The 17417-nt window shown below is 43.0% G+C and overlaps 1 protein-coding gene across 1 annotated transcript in view; it reads right to left on the minus strand.

Annotated features, from left to right (window-relative positions):
* Positions 1-400: 400 nt before the first annotated feature.
* Positions 401-17417, minus strand: part of armc3 (armadillo repeat containing 3) — an 81191-nt gene continuing 64174 nt past the window's right edge. Inside the window, exons 11-17 of the mRNA XM_078227694.1 lie at positions 14131-14267; positions 11900-12068; positions 10581-10681; positions 7815-7919; positions 5243-5437; positions 1142-1304; positions 401-1031 (exon numbers count right to left, since the gene is read on the minus strand). Coding sequence (XP_078083820.1) covers positions 750-1031; positions 1142-1304; positions 5243-5437; positions 7815-7919; positions 10581-10681; positions 11900-12068; positions 14131-14267 — 1152 coding nt within the window. The 3' untranslated portion in view covers positions 401-749. The remainder of the gene's footprint in view (positions 1032-1141; positions 1305-5242; positions 5438-7814; positions 7920-10580; positions 10682-11899; positions 12069-14130; positions 14268-17417) is intronic.

A 17417-nucleotide genomic window follows, 5' to 3' on the forward strand; every position in this document is an offset into this window, starting at 1 on the left:
TATGCCTGGTGCTGCTCCTGGCATGCCTTCCTGCATTCTCCATTGAACCAGGGTTGATCCCCTGGCTTGATGGTAATGATTGAGTGGGGAATATGCCGGGCCATGAGTATCAAGGGTTATGGGAAAGTGAAGTTGAGGTCATGTTCAGATCAGCCATGATCTTATTGAGTGGAGCAGTCTCAAGGGGCTGTATGGCCTATTCTTGCTCCATGTTCCTATTTTCTTCCTATTTAACTAAAACTATCTACAAAGAGATGCACAGTCCTGTATCTTTAAGATGTTGGCCGAGAATTCAGTTCTGAACAGGACAAGATAATACCAACGACAGTTGTTCATCTAATTTTAAAACATGCTGTAGGAGCAATAACATTAATAATGGTCTTTTCAATAAGTAGTGATTGTGTCATTCTAACTTTGCTTTATTATTTGTTATCCAATTTATAATGCAAAATAACGTACAGAATTTGTGAGAATTTGCTAACAGGCAGAAGAGCCATTGAAGTGTTTGTCTTTATGAAAATCCAGTAACATGTGGGCATCTCAGCTACACTTAAAAAATCCTATTCAGAAACAAGATTATTTCACCTAGTAATAAAGAAATAACAGAGGATGATTAGAAATATTTTAAGTGAACAAATTGGAATGGAGACTTACTCGTCTGTTGTAAGATGGCATTTATGATTTTACAGCATCCCTTTGCAATGTGTTTAAATCTATTAACATTGTCAAATGCAGAGACGAGCAATTTATTAGTTTTTTTCAAAGTGATCTAGGTACCAAGACAATTGTTTGCAACATTTACAAGATGCAAGTTTACAACTAGTATAAGTTTCATAGTGTGCTGCGTCTGGACTGCCAGACTTCATCAAGTTGCCAACTTGATGCATGAGATCCAAGATGTATGTCGTTGGTGGAACAAAAAGCCCAATAATATCTTGCGGTGGTTGGTCAACCAACTGGACTTCATTCCAGGCTCGGGTGTAGTTTCCACGAACAAGACTACAACCGATCCCTATTCTATCAGCTAAAGCCTGAAAAACAAATGGATTTATTAAGCAGGTTATTACAAATACTTTAAATTATTTCACTTTGGAAACTGTATAAAAGAGCAATTGAATTGTTTACTAGAAAAAAAACCTACCTTGAATAGAAGGGCCCTGTGGTAGTAGGTTCCTTTCTGAATTTTCCCAATAGGGATGATATTTGATTTTAATTCAAATTTCACGTCAGCAATGTGAAGTTCCCAGGTGAATTCATGAAGCTTTTCCTTGCTTACAGGTCCACCCATCTTGTCAGAAACAAACCTTGTATTGAAAATTAAACAAAGTAAATCAGTTGCTGGTTACTAAGCAAAGGGATAAAAAGAATGAGAAAAAGGAACAAAGAACAAAGAACAGTACAGCACAGGAAACAGGCCCTTCGGCCCTCCAAGCCTGTGCCGCTCCTTGGTCCAACTAGACCAATCGTTTGTATCCCTCCATTCCCAGGCTGCTCATGTGACTATCCAGGTAAGTCTTAAACAATGTCAGCGTGCCTGCCTCCACCACCCTACTTGGCAGCGCATTCCAGGCCCCCACCACCCTCTGTGTAAAAAACGTCCCTCTGATGTCTGAGTTATACTTCACCCCTCTCAGCTTGAGCCCGTGACCCCCACCTCCGACCTGGGAAAAAGCTTCCCACTGTTCACCCTATCTATACCCTTCATAATCTTGTACACCTCTATTAGATCTCCCCTCATTCTCCGTCTTTCCAAGGAGAACAACCCCAGTCTACCCAATCTCTCCTCATAGGAAGAGTCCCAGGATAGAAACTTGGGGTCTCTGGATGTTGTTACTGTGGTGGACCTCAGTTGTGCCTTTGTCCTATATGGACCACCATTGTGTGTGTTTGTCATACCTGGACACATCCCCTTCCAGTTTGGTTCCTCCCCTCAGCACCTAGTATAAAGGTGGCTGTCTCCTCCCCCTTGTTCAGTCCAGGTCGGTTAATTGTTGGGATCTGCTCCTGATTCTGTTGTGAATAAAAGCCTACACTTATATTGGCATATCGGTAGTCTTTCGCCTTATTGATAGCGCATCAGTTACCAAGGCAGGAAGGGAAGCATATAGTTAAGCAGACTAAATACAGGCAATCTAAGGGAAAAGAGGCATGAAGTTCAAATTAATCATTAATTTCACAAAGTTCTGCTTGTTTGCTAAACTGCATCTGAAAATATTTTGCATATGCACAAAAGGACCTATGCAGTTGTGAACCTGTAGTAATTATGAGAGATTCCAGAGAAGAAATCCTCCTCTGGCTGCCTCACCTGGGTCGCACACCGCCGTTCCTGCTGCCTCACCTGGGCCCCACACTGCCACTCCAGCTGTCTCACCTGGGCCCCACACTGCCGCTCCTGTTGCCTCACCTGGGCCCCACACCGCCGTTCCTGCTGCCTCACCTGGGCCCCACACTGCCACTCCAGCTGTCTCACCTGGGCCCCACACTGCCGCTCCTGTTGCCTCACCTGGGCCCCACACTGCCGCTCCTGCTGCCTCACCTGGGCCCCACACTGCCGCTCCTGTTGCCTCACCTGGGCCCCACACTGCCGCTCCTGCTGCCTTACCTGGGCCCCACACTGCCGCTCCTGTTGCCTCACCTGGGCCCCACACTGCCGCTCCTGTTGCCTCACCTGGGCCCCACACTGCCGCTCCTGCTGCCTTACCTGGGCCCCACACTGCCGTTCCTGTTGCCTCCCTGGGCCCCACACTGCTGCTCCTGCTGCCTCACCTGGGTCGCACACTGCCGTTCCTGTTGCCTCCCTGGGCCCCACACTGCTGCTCCTGCTGCCTCACCTGGGCCCCACACTCCACTCCTGCTGCTTCACCTGGGCCCCACACTGCTGCTCCTGCTGCCTCACCTGGGCCCCACACTGCCATTCCTGCTGCCTTACCTGGGCCCCACACTGCTGCTCCTGCTGCCTCACCTGGGCCCCACACTGCCATTCCTTCTGCCTTACCTGGGCCCCACACTGCCGCTCCTGCTGCCTTACCTGGGCCCAACACTGCCGTTCCTGCTGCCTTACCTGGACCCCACACTGCTGTTCCTGCTGCCTTACCTGAGCCCCCCGCTGCCGCACCTGCTGCCTCACTTGGGCCCCACACTGCCACTTACTTTCAGTACCTGCCTTCTCTCTCCTTGTTGCTCATCCAGTCACAGACTGGTTTCTCTCTGATTGCTGCTAATAAATTCACTAATGAGCAAATTCCATAGAGAATCAGCCTGTGATTGGATCGGAGCAGTTTTACAGCATCTTTCAAATATCAGTCACTTGAATGTTTATGTTTGGCAGGCTGCATTGAGCTTACAAGTTTGCTTGAAACCAAAGGTGCCAGAGCGGCGATACTTCACATCATTGGATCTCATGTGTTCTGTGCATGTAGTCACAACATTAACTGATTAAATCTCCAGGAATGCCTTGCATAAGTAACTCTATGTCCTAACAACATCAATGGAACATGATACGATACCTAAAGACTGGCAGACCCAGCTCGGAACTGGTATCCTTATTGTCTGCAATTTAAAGTTAGTCAGTGGGATTGGAGCAGGAAACCAGCAGGTAAGCTCCATATTGACGAGTGCTTATCCAGTCTTTGCAATTATAGAATCATACAGCACAGAAGGAGGCCATTCAGCCTATCCTGCTGGTGCCAACTCTTTGAAAGAGCTATCCAATTAGTCACCCACTTCCCTAACAGAAAGCAAAGAGTGGGACTAAATGGGTGTTTTTTCTGGTTGGCCATCAGTGGCCAGTGGTGTGCCTCAGGGATCAGTGTTGGGGCCGCAATTGTTTACGATTTACATAGATGATTTGGAGTTGGGGACCAAGTGTAGTGTGTAAAAATTTGCAGATGACACTAAGATGAGTGGCAGAGCAAAGTGTGCAGAGGACGCCAAAAGTCTGCAAAGGGATATAGATAGTCTAAGTGAGTGGGCAAGGTCTGGCAGATGGAGTATAATGTTGGTAAATGTGAGGTCATCCATTTTGGTAGGAATAACAGCAAAATGGACTATTATTAAAATGGTAAAAAATTGCAGCATGCCGCTGTGCAGAGGGACCTGGGTGTCCTTCTGCAAGAATCACAAGGAGTTGGTTTGCAGGTGCAGCAGGTAATTAAGGCGGCAAATGGAATTTTGTCCTTCATTGCTAGAGGGATGGAGTTTTAAAACAGCAAGGTTATGTTGCAGCTGTATAAGGTGCTGGTGAGGCCACACCTGGAGTACTGTGTACAGTTTTGATCTCCTTACTTGAGATAGGATGTACTGGCACTGGAGGGGATGCAGAGGAGATTCACTAGATTGATTCCGGAGTTGAGAGGGTTGGCTTATGAGGAGAGACTGAGTAGACTGGGGCTAAACTCATTGGAACTCAGAAGAATGAGTATAGAAACATGTAAGATTTTATGAAGGGAATAGATAAGATAGAAGCAGGAAAGTTATTTCCATTGGCAGGTGAAACTAGAACTAAGGGGCCATGGCCTCAAAATAAGGGGGAGCAGATTTGGGACTGAGTTAAGGAGGAACTTCTTCAGACAAAGGGTTGTGAATCTGTGGAACTCATTGTCCAGTGAAGCAGTTGAGGCTACCTCATTGAATGTTTTTAAGGCAAGGATAGATAAATTTTTGAACGGTAAAGGAATTAAGGGTTATGGTGAGCGGGCGGATAAGTGGAGCTGAGTCCACGAAAAGATCAGCCATGATCTTATTGAATGACAGAGCAGGCTCGAAGGGCCAGATGGCCTACTCCTAGTTCTTATGTTCTGCTCTTTCCCACTGACATTGATGTTGACCTTTTCATGTATATATCCAAGTCCCTTTTGAAAGTTACCAATAAGTCTGTTTCCACCACTCTTTGAGGCAACGCATTCCAGACCCTAACAACACACTGCATTACAAAAATCTTCTCATCTGCCCTCAGGTTCTTCTGCTAATTATCTTAAATTTGTGTTTGTCGGTTACCAAGCCAACAGCCACTGGAAACTCTTATCAATGCCCCTCGTACCTTTAATCATCACTATTAAATCTCCCTTGACCTTTACCATTCTGCAGAGAACAATCCTGGTTTCTGGAGTCTCTTTACACTACTATATCTGTGAAATAACTATTTGAAGTCGAGGACAAGTTTTATGAATTAGGAACACAATTCAAAAATATTGCCTGTTTGGATGTTTTAAATTTATGCAAAATTGTGTCGAAAAGTACTTACGTTGCAAGTGCCACGATTTGTTCTTTTGTGCTGGCAAGTGGTAAAATATTTCTTGTAACTTCACTGATGTAAGCATCAAAAAGAACATCATAAGGACACTCCCATGGCTTATTTTTCTCTTCCTCCTCAGTCTTTAGCTGGAGTTGTTCCTCTTTTAGTTTTTCCTCTTCTTTTTTCCCTCTGCTTTTACTTTTGCTGTGATGTGATAAAAAATATTTTGGAGACTTGTTTAAGATGATGGGGTCAAAAATTCATAAATCCTTGTCATATTTATGATGAAGTGGGAATTGCACCCCATAGAATTTCCAGGATCAGATCATTGGCATGTAATGTAGAAGTTGTTCATGCGCCTTGAGTTCCCACTGAGCTGCTCAGGTAAAATGGACGGTCAAAAGTTCAGCACTTACCCATGTCGGGGTGGGGGAACATGCCGCCAGTGTGTGTGGGGAGGGAGGGGGTTTCCCAGTGCACTGAGAAATCAGGGTGCCTTTGCGAAACAATGCCCGAGTGCTCTGAAGCCGGGTTCACTGGTGTGTTTAGGCCCTATCCCCTAGTACAGCTGCACACCTCACCGCACTCCAAAAAATTTACTGAGTGTGGGACGATTGCTGTATGGAGCACTCCTGAGAGATTGGCGCGGATCACTGCACTATTCTTGCTGTTATGACACTTAGGCCAGAATGTTATGGCCGTTCACGCTGGCGGGAATTTCCTATCCCCTGCAGCGAAGGGAGATTTGATTGGGTGCCAAATTCTCTGACCTCGCTGAGAGCGTGGCATGAACGGCTGGTAAAGTTGCGCCCCATGTTTCTTGTAAGGGGTATGTTTACAATTCAGATCGGTTCTGCAGGGTGTTAATTTGTCTAGGAAACGCCTTTAAATTGGTAGCTGGGAGCACAAGATAAGTACTCATTTTAGACATGGAACTCGCGATCTTACTAGCTCGTCCCACCGCGAGGTGAAGGCGAGAGGCAAAAAATCTGTATCGCGCCCAGTTTCTCGACTCACAATCTTACCAGCACTGATTTGTCGGCGAAATCAGCTTTGCGCCACAATTCGAATATGCATGACATGCTTGTCATATCATCAGTGAGTCCCGGATGCTATCGTCCTGGCTCAGTGGCACTTACCCACTCACTGTTCGAGGTCCTCACTGGTGAGAATCACGTATGACCCCACCAAAGGGGGGGTCCTCGCCGGAGGGTCCGGAGGCCATTGAAGCCCCTGGGTGGTCAGGGGCAAGGCCTGGCAGTGCCCACCGGGCACCCTAACACTGCCCACTGGACACCCTGGCAGTTCCAACCAGGCACATTGGCAGTGCCTGGGGCAGTGCCAAGGTTGGGGCCTCAGGGGGTAGGGCAAGGAGGGCAGTGGAGCTCTGCAGGGGAGTATAAAGGGGGAGCTCTGCAGAGGGGGTGATTGGGAGGAAATTTGCAGGGGCGGAGATTGGCGGGGGCGAAGTGAGGTGCTGGGGGGGTGAGATAAGGCACAGTGAGTGATCAGGGGCGTGTCCCGATGTCCATGGGGGTGGGGGGGCAGGAGATCTTCCAGTATACTGGGAGATTGGGCTGCCTGCGCCCCAAGAGCTCAATGGTGCCCCAAGAGCTCAGCAGTCAGCTTCACCAGTGAAATTAGGCTCTGCCCCTCTCTCTACTGGCAAGAATTGCATCCTGGCTTCTTTTTTAACTAAGTGCCATACGATTGCAACTGAGAGCTCGCCCAAAAAATTAACGTGATCATCTCCTGTTTTCACGCTCGTTGGGCACCTAGAATTTATTTCGTAAAATTCCATCCGGAGTGTTTATTTAATTAGAGCTTGTGCATTTATGTTTACTTGGGTTCCCTATGGGGTTTCAGAGTAGAGTTTTGATTAGGTAATACTGCTTTGCTGGACTACAAAAGTCTCAGTGTGCCACTTTGCCATCCTGTGAGCAGCCTCACAAAAATGGAGCTCTGCCCTGGCTCCATCTACATTGCTTCTGCTGGAAATTCTATACCATTGCCTACAAGACCGCTTCATATCATGGTGCCTATCTCATTGTGTGAAGTCAACATCATTGGAGAAGTAAATAATACAACATTGGTTTTCAACCCATGGATCTCTGTGAAGTAATACCTCATTGGATTTTGATTCTGGACTCTGGAACCCATGTGAAACAATATTTATTTTCTCTGTGGCCTCTATATTGTAAATATTTTCTTTCCTTATCCATCTTTAACTGTATGAATGCAAAGGAGGCAATGTTGTGATTCATCTCATGTTTTATGTGTGCAAATAAACTAATCTTTTTGAGTTCATCCTATCTTGAGTTTGCTGTGGCATTATTAATAGGAAATTGGATCATACCAAAACTGAGGGGTTGGGAAATATACCAATATTTATAAAGGAGGGAAGCAAATCAAAAACAAAGAAATTAGTGCTGTCTAGATTAACCACCACTCCTGTTCGTAACAATGTGAGATTTGTAGTTATGGATTTTGATACGAGGAACTCAGGTTATCACCTCAAAATTTTGATTGTTATAATTTCACAACCATTCTGTAAAAAAGTAACATAAAAAGTTAGACAGACCTAGATGATTTATCTTTGGTATAGGATTTGCTCGAAGGGAAGCGATTGCTGGCAGCTGACAGAGCCTCAGTGAGTTTATCGTCAATTGATAGTCCTGCTGACTGTCTGCAAAATAAGACACTAAATCAGAGATTTAATGACATGGGACAAAGTCTTATATCCTGCGAGCTTTCTAGCATTCAAAAAGATTTTCAATTCTGATATTTAACATGATGGGTGGAGAATTTGTTTCATCTTTTTGGTGGGAAGATCACAATTCACAAGTTGCCTGTTCCAATTCCACTGGATGTGGGAAGCATGCAAATTTGGTGCTCCCATGTCATTGTCATGCTTATAGCCTGGGTCTGGGCATTTCCATTCCACTGGCTTCCCCTGTGCCACTGCCTCTGCACTCAACAGAGGGCCAATGAGCATTGTGCTCAGAGTGACTGATGCAGCCAACCTGCTCTTCTTAAAATCAACCTGTCCCTCTTAAAGGAAAGTTGCACTTAATGATGTTGTTTGAATTTAAATGAAACACCAGGACAGAGAGTTCCAGGTTCACAGATGTGGCATCAGAGACATAAGTGGCGGAAATGGGCTGGACTTTTGAAAATTTTAGACTTTTTTCTTTTAAGAATTTTGCTTTCTATTTTCAGGACTCCTCTGACCTGCCAGCCACATAAATGATGCAAGCTTTTAATGGATTCAGGGGCTAACCTGTAAATTGTCATGTTGCACCATTAATTGATCTACAAATATTTACCGGTTAGGTGGCACGGTGGCACAGTGATTAGCACTGTTGCCTCACACCCCCAGGGATCCGGGTTCGATTACTGGCTTGGGTCACTGTCTGTGTGGAGTTTGCACATTCTCCCCGTGTCTGCATGGGTTTCCTCCGGGTGCTCCAGTTTCCTCCCACAGTCCAAAGATGTGCAGGTTAGGTGAATTGGCCATGGTAAATTCTCCCTCAGTGTACCCGAACAGACGCCAGAGTATGGCAACTAGGAGATTTTCACAGTAACTTCATTGCAGTGTGAATGTAAGCCTACTTGTGACTAATAAATAAACTTTGGGTTAGCTTAACTCAAGACCTGAATGAGGCAGACAGAACAAGAGGGAAACCCCTATGATGCTGTTGACATGAGGCCTGGACATCATTTCCATGACTAACAAATTGCATTCTGATCACATGAAGAATTGGGCAGCCCAACCACAAGCCATGCATAATTCATGGCGCAACTCTTAAGGCCTATTTAAAAAAGGGACGTTTCTTTTTAAGAGGGTTTGCTTCCTCTCCTCGTGTTATCATAGATAATACCACCACTGATCACTTCCTTGTATCAACCTCTAACCTCACCCCCCTTCCACATGTCTACCTCCCTCTGTGCCTGCCCCTGGAAGAAACAACACCTCCGCAATTCATTTACAGCTGCACTTTTAAATCCCAACTGTTTAGCCTTTGGCCCGCTTTCACCGCAGCTACTGATTTCACTATTTTCCTGGAATGCATTTCTACTTTTACCCAGCTCTGTGGGTCTGTGTTGCGGGTTCTATTCTTAACTATAATTGCAGACAGAGTATCACTTGCAATGTCTTCGCTTCCTGCTTCCTGGCTGTTACTTCTCATGTGGCCCAAGGATTTAGCCTTGGTCCCCTTCTATTCCTCATCCACATGCTGCCCCAGGTCAACATAATCTAAAAACACACTGTTAGTTTTCATATGCACCAAGTCCTGTTTATCCCTCAGTCCTGTGTTCACTGATCCACCTTGGCTCTCAGTCAAGTAATGCTTCGATTTTAAAATTCTCATCTTTGTTTTCAAGGCCCTTTAGGGTCTCATCCCCACTCCACCCTTCCCTGTAATCTCCTCCAATTCCACAACTCTGAGATTTAGATGCTGAGATGTCAGAATGTCTCTTGCTAATTAAAAAAAAACACGTGGTTAAAAGGCAGCAGGCAGAAGCGCATTGGGAATGTAACCAGCAGACAATCATCATTTTAACCACATGCTTTGCCCCTCTTTTGTTGGGCATACTGGATTAAAATCAAAGCTTTAGAATATCAGTCTATCTGGTGAATTTACAAATGGGATTCATAATCAGAACTTCCCATTGATATTGTCACTGAACTAGTAATTCAGAGACCCAGGGTAATGGTCTGGGGACCCGGGTTCAAATCCCACCATCCAGAATAATGACCATGGCATGTTGTAAAAACAGTAAGAAGTCTCACAACACCAGGTTAAAGTCCAACAGGTTTATTTGGTAGCAAATACCATAAGCTTTCGGAGCACAGCTCCTTCGTCAGATGGGGTGGATATCTGTTCTCCAACAGTGCACAGACACAGAAATCAAGTTACAGAATACTAATTAGAATGCAAATCTCTACAGCCAGCCAGGTCTTAAAGGTACAGATAATGTGGGTGGAGGGAGCATTCACCACAGGTTAAAGAGATGTGTATTGTCTCCAGACAGAACAGCTAGTGAGATTCTACAAGCCCAGGAGGCAAGCTGTGGGGGTTACTGATAATGTGACATAAATCCAACATCCCGGTTTAGGCCGTCCTCATGTGTGCGGAACTTGGCTATCAGTTTCTGCTCGCGACTCTGCGCTGTCGTGTGTCCCCACATCATATCACTGATGTGGATGGAGTTATGCTACTCACCAGCAATTCATTTGAATGCTAATAAAAAATTAGTCCATTTCTTTTAACACTCTTAATTTTAAATAACAATTTAATCTTCATATATGGAATTGGGAATACTAAAATAAAATGAAATTTACCCATCTGTTCTTTTTGTATTAATTAGCAGTATTGGTCGGTGCTGGTTCAACTCCTGATTACTGAATTCTTCGAGAGTCAAGACCTTCATGCCTGGTTTAATCTATAAAGATAAACTTTACAGTTAACTCAGCCTCTGTGACAATTTGTATTGCATTTTTAAAAATGAACCTAGCAAATTGACTTGAAGATCTATGGTTGTTCTCATTTCCTGTCCGCCACCATAAACCATTGTGCCTTTACCTCGTGGAGCTTTTTCCCCAAGACCATTTTCTCATTTTAAGTCTCGCCCTCTCTTCAAAATCCTACTAATTCTCATCATACCCTCAAAGTTCCTCACCCATCCTCTTACTGGTAAGTATCCACATCACCTATTCCATCTTCCAAAGCGCAATACATTTCCTATTTATAATACATTACCATTTGTGATAAATATTTATCATACCTATTTACTGCAACCACACTTGCAGCTTGAGGAACTTTGGCTCCTAGTTGATGAACTCTGAGTTGTTCACCAGCCATATGAATACGGTGAATGCAAGAGCAGGTCAGAGGTTGGGAATTCCACGGAGAGTAACTTACCTCCTGACTCCCCAGATATGTTCGCAAGGCACAAGTCAAGAGTATGATGGAACACTCTCAATTTACCTGGATGAATGCAGCTTTTTGTAATATTCAATTTGTAATGTTTTAGAATAAACGTCAACAAAATTTATGAATAATTATATTTGTGGACAAAAAATAGCTACTACCTTACCAGCAATGCACACATCCCATGAATGAATAAAAAAAGTCAGTTTTTTGCCCTTGTGCTTCCTTTCAGCTATCTGTTTTCTGTATCTTTGCATTAAATACAATCTTTGGCAATATTGCAAACAATACAGCATTTATGTTATTTTAACATCAATTAAAGAAAACGCAGGTAATCAATGATCACATTAATAAAGATCAGGAGATCTATATTCGCATTATCCAGTTGGCAGAATCAACTTTACAGTGCTTAATATTTAAATGGTTTTAACAACAGTTCTACAGTAAAAAACATGATGAAAAATTGCCTCCAATTTGATACCCAAGAACTCAGATTCCAATATGCAGCTCTAGTTGCTGACGTCAATTTAAATTTTGCTATTTTTACTGGGTTTACCAATCAACTAACCTGACGTCATAGCAGAGAACAGGACCCTGGGTATCTATTTTCATTGAACCAGTTGTTTGTTAGCTGGAATGGAGCAGTCGGGCTGAATGGTTTGTTACTGTGTTGAATATCTTTCGTAAAATGAGATATTTAGAAAGTTTTTATATTTTAAATAAAATTTACCCGACCAGGATCATAGAAACCATCTGCAATTATGTCACTGGATGATAAGTAGCCAGTCAAAGCATATTTGAGAGCAGTGTTATGGTCCAGCAGTCTTTTCACAGCTGCTTCACTAAAATTGTTCTTGCGACTGGAGGACAGGTTTACCTCCTGTAGGATTTCCAAAGCTCTATAAAACAAAAGTAAATAAATACTCAGAAAGCAAGCTGGAGGACAGAGTAACATACTGGTATGCAAGTTGTACTTTCATCTATTGTATTGGACTTTCGGATAAAAATTAACAGAAAGCAGTCTGAGAATCCTCTTGGATACGAAGATTTGAAGTAAAATGAATGTGAAGTCTATATATTAATGGATGATACGAATTCTTCTAAGTCAATATCAGCTCATGCAACTCACTCTATTTCTAACATTTTTAGTTAGCCTTTAAGTCATGTTAATGCATTAAGCATGTTTTTTTACGAATGGAACTTAGGCACATTTTGTTGGCAATTAGTGTTCTGCATGGTGTCTTACCATGGAATTACTGAATGTTCTCAGTTCCTCAGCATTGGAGTGTTTCATCTCAATAAATACAAACATTAAAAAAAATGTGCAAAATAAACTGCATATGTTAAGATAAAATAATTCACTAATAAGCTTTTTCTGGTTCTCAAAAGCCTATTGAACAACTGTCTGTTTCCTTACGTCATCTATTTCAACTACTCTCTGCCAATGTTGTTCATCTGAGTTGAAAGCAGGACACATTGTACTTATTAAGGAGGAATCCATGCTACTTACACCTCAACTACAGACCAGAATCCCAAAGGACAACTATATGAAAGCTCCTGAAAACCACAGTGAATGAAAAATGGCGATGTCTGCTGCTTTCCATTTGGAGGAAAGATCATGTATTGAAAGAAAAATAAATGAACCATCTATCTTCCACCATCCTGGCAGCCTTTTCTGAGAGTTGGACAATTTGGTACTGATGTTTAATTTGTATCTCCAGTGAACTAATGATGTGGTTACTTTTCCTTGATGTGGTTTAGTGATAGGCTTTTCTGTCCTTTTGATTGATTGATTTTCCCAATCCACAAAAACATTTTTACTTTTTAACTAGTAGTATAGTACAACCTCCCTGTAAACTGATAGCAAAGTTCCTTAAATAGGGCATGACACTAAATATCTTGACAGGAACTCATATGAAATCTGTACTTTTCAACTAGCATGTCAATTCAAAGTAACATTTACCTTCTCCAAACCATTTTAATTGGCTAAATCAGACATCCAAACTTTGTATTCAAAAATACCAAAAAAACTGTCTAAATGTAGATCAGGTGATATCAGATATGCCATGAATTCTTTGTTGAGTATTTCCAGATGATCAAGGAACCAATGAATATTGGTCCTAACTAAATACGATTTGTACAGCAAACCAGCCAGGTAATTTCCCTTAGGGAGGGTGGAAAGTCACATTTGAGTACTCCAGTGTGGTCCTGGCAGCAAACTACATTACAGCATAGGCAAAGATCTATTTTTCTTAGTGAGGTGGCTTATGGATACAAACAAAAGGGGGAAAAATGACAAATTGGTCCAATTATTATTAACAATTAGGCCATCAGTTTTTAATCAGCACACCTATATTGTTTGCAATATAAATTTACAATTGGTATAAGTTTAATTTTTGATGGACTGATATGCATGCAGTTCAGTCAACACCATAATGAATAGAATTTAATAACTACAATATAACTCACACTGCATTATTGTTAACTGCTCCTCATTGAGAATTATCACAAATTCTTACTACATGTATATGGTTCCATTAAAATAAATGAAACTGTTATATAGAGAACTGTTACTACAGAATAACAGAACACAGGTTTTATAAAACACAGGAATATTTTTTCCATCTGTATAAAGTGATTATTTTTAATGACTAACAGACACAGTAAAACGCAATTACTGAGTGCTGCGCAGTAGCCATGAAAGGCCATTTAAATGCTACTTCCTGGGGAGACAAACTTGCGTCAATGTCAATGAGGTTATGAAGGAGCCAGAGCTATAAAAGCTACCTGAAGGGCATTTATAATCCAAAACATCTTCTGAGCAATGTTGTGCATTATAGTTGACTTGCTCTGACAAATCACTTCTTCAAAGATTCATGGAATTGGATAGAATGTTGTATTAATTTTTGTTTCCTGGCATTTAGCATTCAATTATAGCTACTTATTCTACTCCATACTTACCCAAACTTACAAAGTTCAGCTGTTGTTGGCTCATCTTTAGCACAGACAAGTATAGCCCAGCAGGCATTGCGTTTCACTTCTTCATTATTAGAATGGAGCAGTTCAACAAGTGGTTCCAATCCACCAGCATTTCTCAGCTGTGAAAACAAGCTCAGTTATAAATAAGTTTCATTTATATCCTTCCAATAGCCAATTTTTACACAGAAAATATTGGCTAAAATGCCACTACATATTAAGAAAATAGCTATGATCTGTTGATTTTCAGTGGGAATGTAAAGTTCAATTCACCTGATAATCAAAAGATATGACTTCTACCAATTTCAGTCCCGAATCCAAAACAATTTGTAACTCTTGTGACAAATAGTTTTATAAATGTGTTTGACTTCCAATGTTCATAGCTCAAAGAGCTACTTTCCTAGTTAGTTTTCTCCACAAATCATAGACTGAGCCCATTAGGGCTAATGTTGTGATTCTGGCCAGTAGAAGAGCACATTGACTGCTCAAAAATTTCCAGGGTCAATATATTTGCATCATTAACATGTGCTGTCAATTTGAGTTTCCACTGAAGCACTCAGATGTCACATGGCTTCTGCCTGTGCTGCAAAGGAAGCTGAGATATCAGCCATCAGATGCTGCATCACCGCTGGGTCAGAAATTGCTGTCATGGAGTTGGCCACCACTTCCTGCTGGAAATGATGAACTCTGGGCTTTGCACAAAACTCTGTCCCAATATGGAGCCATTCCTCTCCATGCTCCTTTACATTGACAAGAAGTTCTCGGGCAGCCCTGCCAATGCAGCAAGCATTTCTGCGCAATGTTCATCAGGCCTTTCACGTAGGCTGAGCCATCAGTCCTCATCTTGTGGAGCAGTGCCCTTCTATGAGTTTGTCTTCTGAGAAGCTGGAACATGCGTTATCCTTTCCCCCTGGCCTTGTTGCAGCCCATTTATGCCTGTGGCTCACCACACGTGCTGATCCTGCCACTGTGCAAAAGTATGCACAATACAGTATTTGAGTTGGTGGCTATGTGTGTCAGATTAAATAATGCTGCTTCTTTTTTAGGCATATGGGCTTCTTCTCATCCTTCATAGTCAGGCAGCACTGGCTGGCCAGGTGGCAGCTCTTGGGTATCTGAAAGCATACATGTGGAAGGGAGTATTGGGTGAGGGAAATGGCAGATGTATGGAAAGCAAGAGGTTCATGCTTACACCATCTGTAGCTTGTACTTCATACTAGTTTGCGGCATGAGGAGAAAGTGGAATTTGAGAAGGTGCTTAAGAAACATGCCATCATGCTGGATACATTCAGCAACACTGGTTGCAAAGGCCTTGGTCAGTGCATTCTCTTCCAAGGGACTGAGGACATGCAGATGTACCTGTCCCCTGCCAGTTCACTAAATGGACTCCTGGCATGAGAGAGTTGTTCTATGATGAAAGGCAGAGTATAGAAGGAGAGGTGACCTCATTGAAGTATACTAGATTTTGAATGAAGTTAACAGTATAGACACAGAGGTTCCTCTCCTGGGTGGGGAGTATAGAATACAGTCTCAGGATAACGGAAATGAAATGTCTTCACTTGAGGATTATGAATCTTTGGAATAAAAAACAAAAAATGTTGGAAATATTCAGCACCTTTGAAGAGAAAGAGGTTTTGAGAAAGAAGCTGCCTGACCTGTTCAGTACTTTCAGCATTTTGTTTTGATTTCAGATTTCAGCATCCACAGTATTTTGTTCTTGTTTAGTGTAAATCTTTGGAATTTGTTACCCCTTAAGGTTGTGGATGCTGCACTGTTAAACATATTTAAAGCAGAATTGACAGATTTTTGGTCTCTCAGGAATCAAGGGCTATGGAAATGGGCAAGAATGTGGAGTTGAGGGAAAAGATCAGCCATGAACATACTGAATGGTGCAGCAAGTTCAATGGGGCAAATGGTCTACTCTTGCTCCTATTTCTCATGTTATGTTCTTTCATGCTTCCTCGTATTATGTGCCACCATTTTCTGCAACAGACGGAAGTCTGTCAATCAGTGTGGTGCAATGTGTTTGGGTGTCAAAGGTGAATAGCTGTAGGTATGTGACCTGTAGCTGTGATTAGTGCTAGGCATGACTCTGAGGCTAGGATGATAAGAATGACGAGCAATCAATACTCACCATCCTGCAGGTCAACGCATAATGCACAACTGCCGATTCTCAAAGTCCCACTGCCATTTAATGCTAACTTGAGCATTGATTGGCAGTGGGTGTGACTTCTGCCTGTCCTTGGAAGGATGTCCTACCCATGACAGCTGTTGGCTAATTTTCAACTAGGCCATGCACAGCGCTGCAGTGGCCAGAAGGAGTACTGCAACGCAGTGCTCGGCCTGGGACTAAGTGCCAGACCGTTGAAAAGGTAAATCCTGGGCTTGCAGGGCTGGGAGTGTAGGGGACGTTCTGGGGGAGGCGGGGAGGGTCTCTGGGTTCCAACATCTTGTGGGGAGGGCGCCCCAACTCTGATGGAGCCTTCAGATTTCGATGCTCCCACCATCCGTTCGCAAGATGCAGAAAAGTTTCATTGCCACTTTCCACTTCCCACATCCACCAGCCTAAAAATTGAGGTTGGGTGGGAAAAGGCCCTTAAGAGCAATTCATAAGTGAAACGGCAGGATTCCTGCCCAAGCATAAAATTGCACCTGGGTTTTGGGCAGATAGGATCCCAGGAGCAATCCCATCCATTCAATTTTAAGCTCTCCCCCACTTCCCCACCCTGCCTCAGAACCCTGTCGAGGCAAATTCTGCCCTAGTTGATAGGTGAGCAATGGGGTGATGGGGTTATGCTGCTTTGAGAAATATGAGGCTGGTGGTGTGGTGGACAGGAAATGACATTTGAAGAAGCATTCGATTACCTTGACAACTTGTACAAGTCACTAAACCTTTTCTCGCATATAGCTGTGAGGTCCTCCATCTTGTGCCTCTCTTTTTCCCTATTTTACCTGATGAGGCAGCTTTCCGTTTCTTCCCTGTTTTGGGGCCTCCTGTGGCCTTCAAGCTTCTCAAGCCTGCCTGTTATCCTTAATTGGATAGCAAGCCTGCTCTCTGGCTGTGGCTAATTTGGAGAAAATCACAGCTGGCTAACAATTGACCCTACCTTCAGGGTCTCTTATCCATGGGCAAAATGTTGTCCTCTGTATCAGAGTTCCTGTCACACATTTTGATTCACTTCTTCTTTGGTGTCACACTTTTCATTTGTTCAAATTTCATATTCAACAAATTATAACTCATTAGCCAAATACAACACGTGTTTAAAGTTTAT

The sequence above is a fragment of the Mustelus asterias genome, chromosome 2 (genome assembly GCF_964213995.1).
Source record: "Mustelus asterias chromosome 2, sMusAst1.hap1.1, whole genome shotgun sequence".
Taxonomy (NCBI): domain Eukaryota; kingdom Metazoa; phylum Chordata; class Chondrichthyes; order Carcharhiniformes; family Triakidae; genus Mustelus; species Mustelus asterias.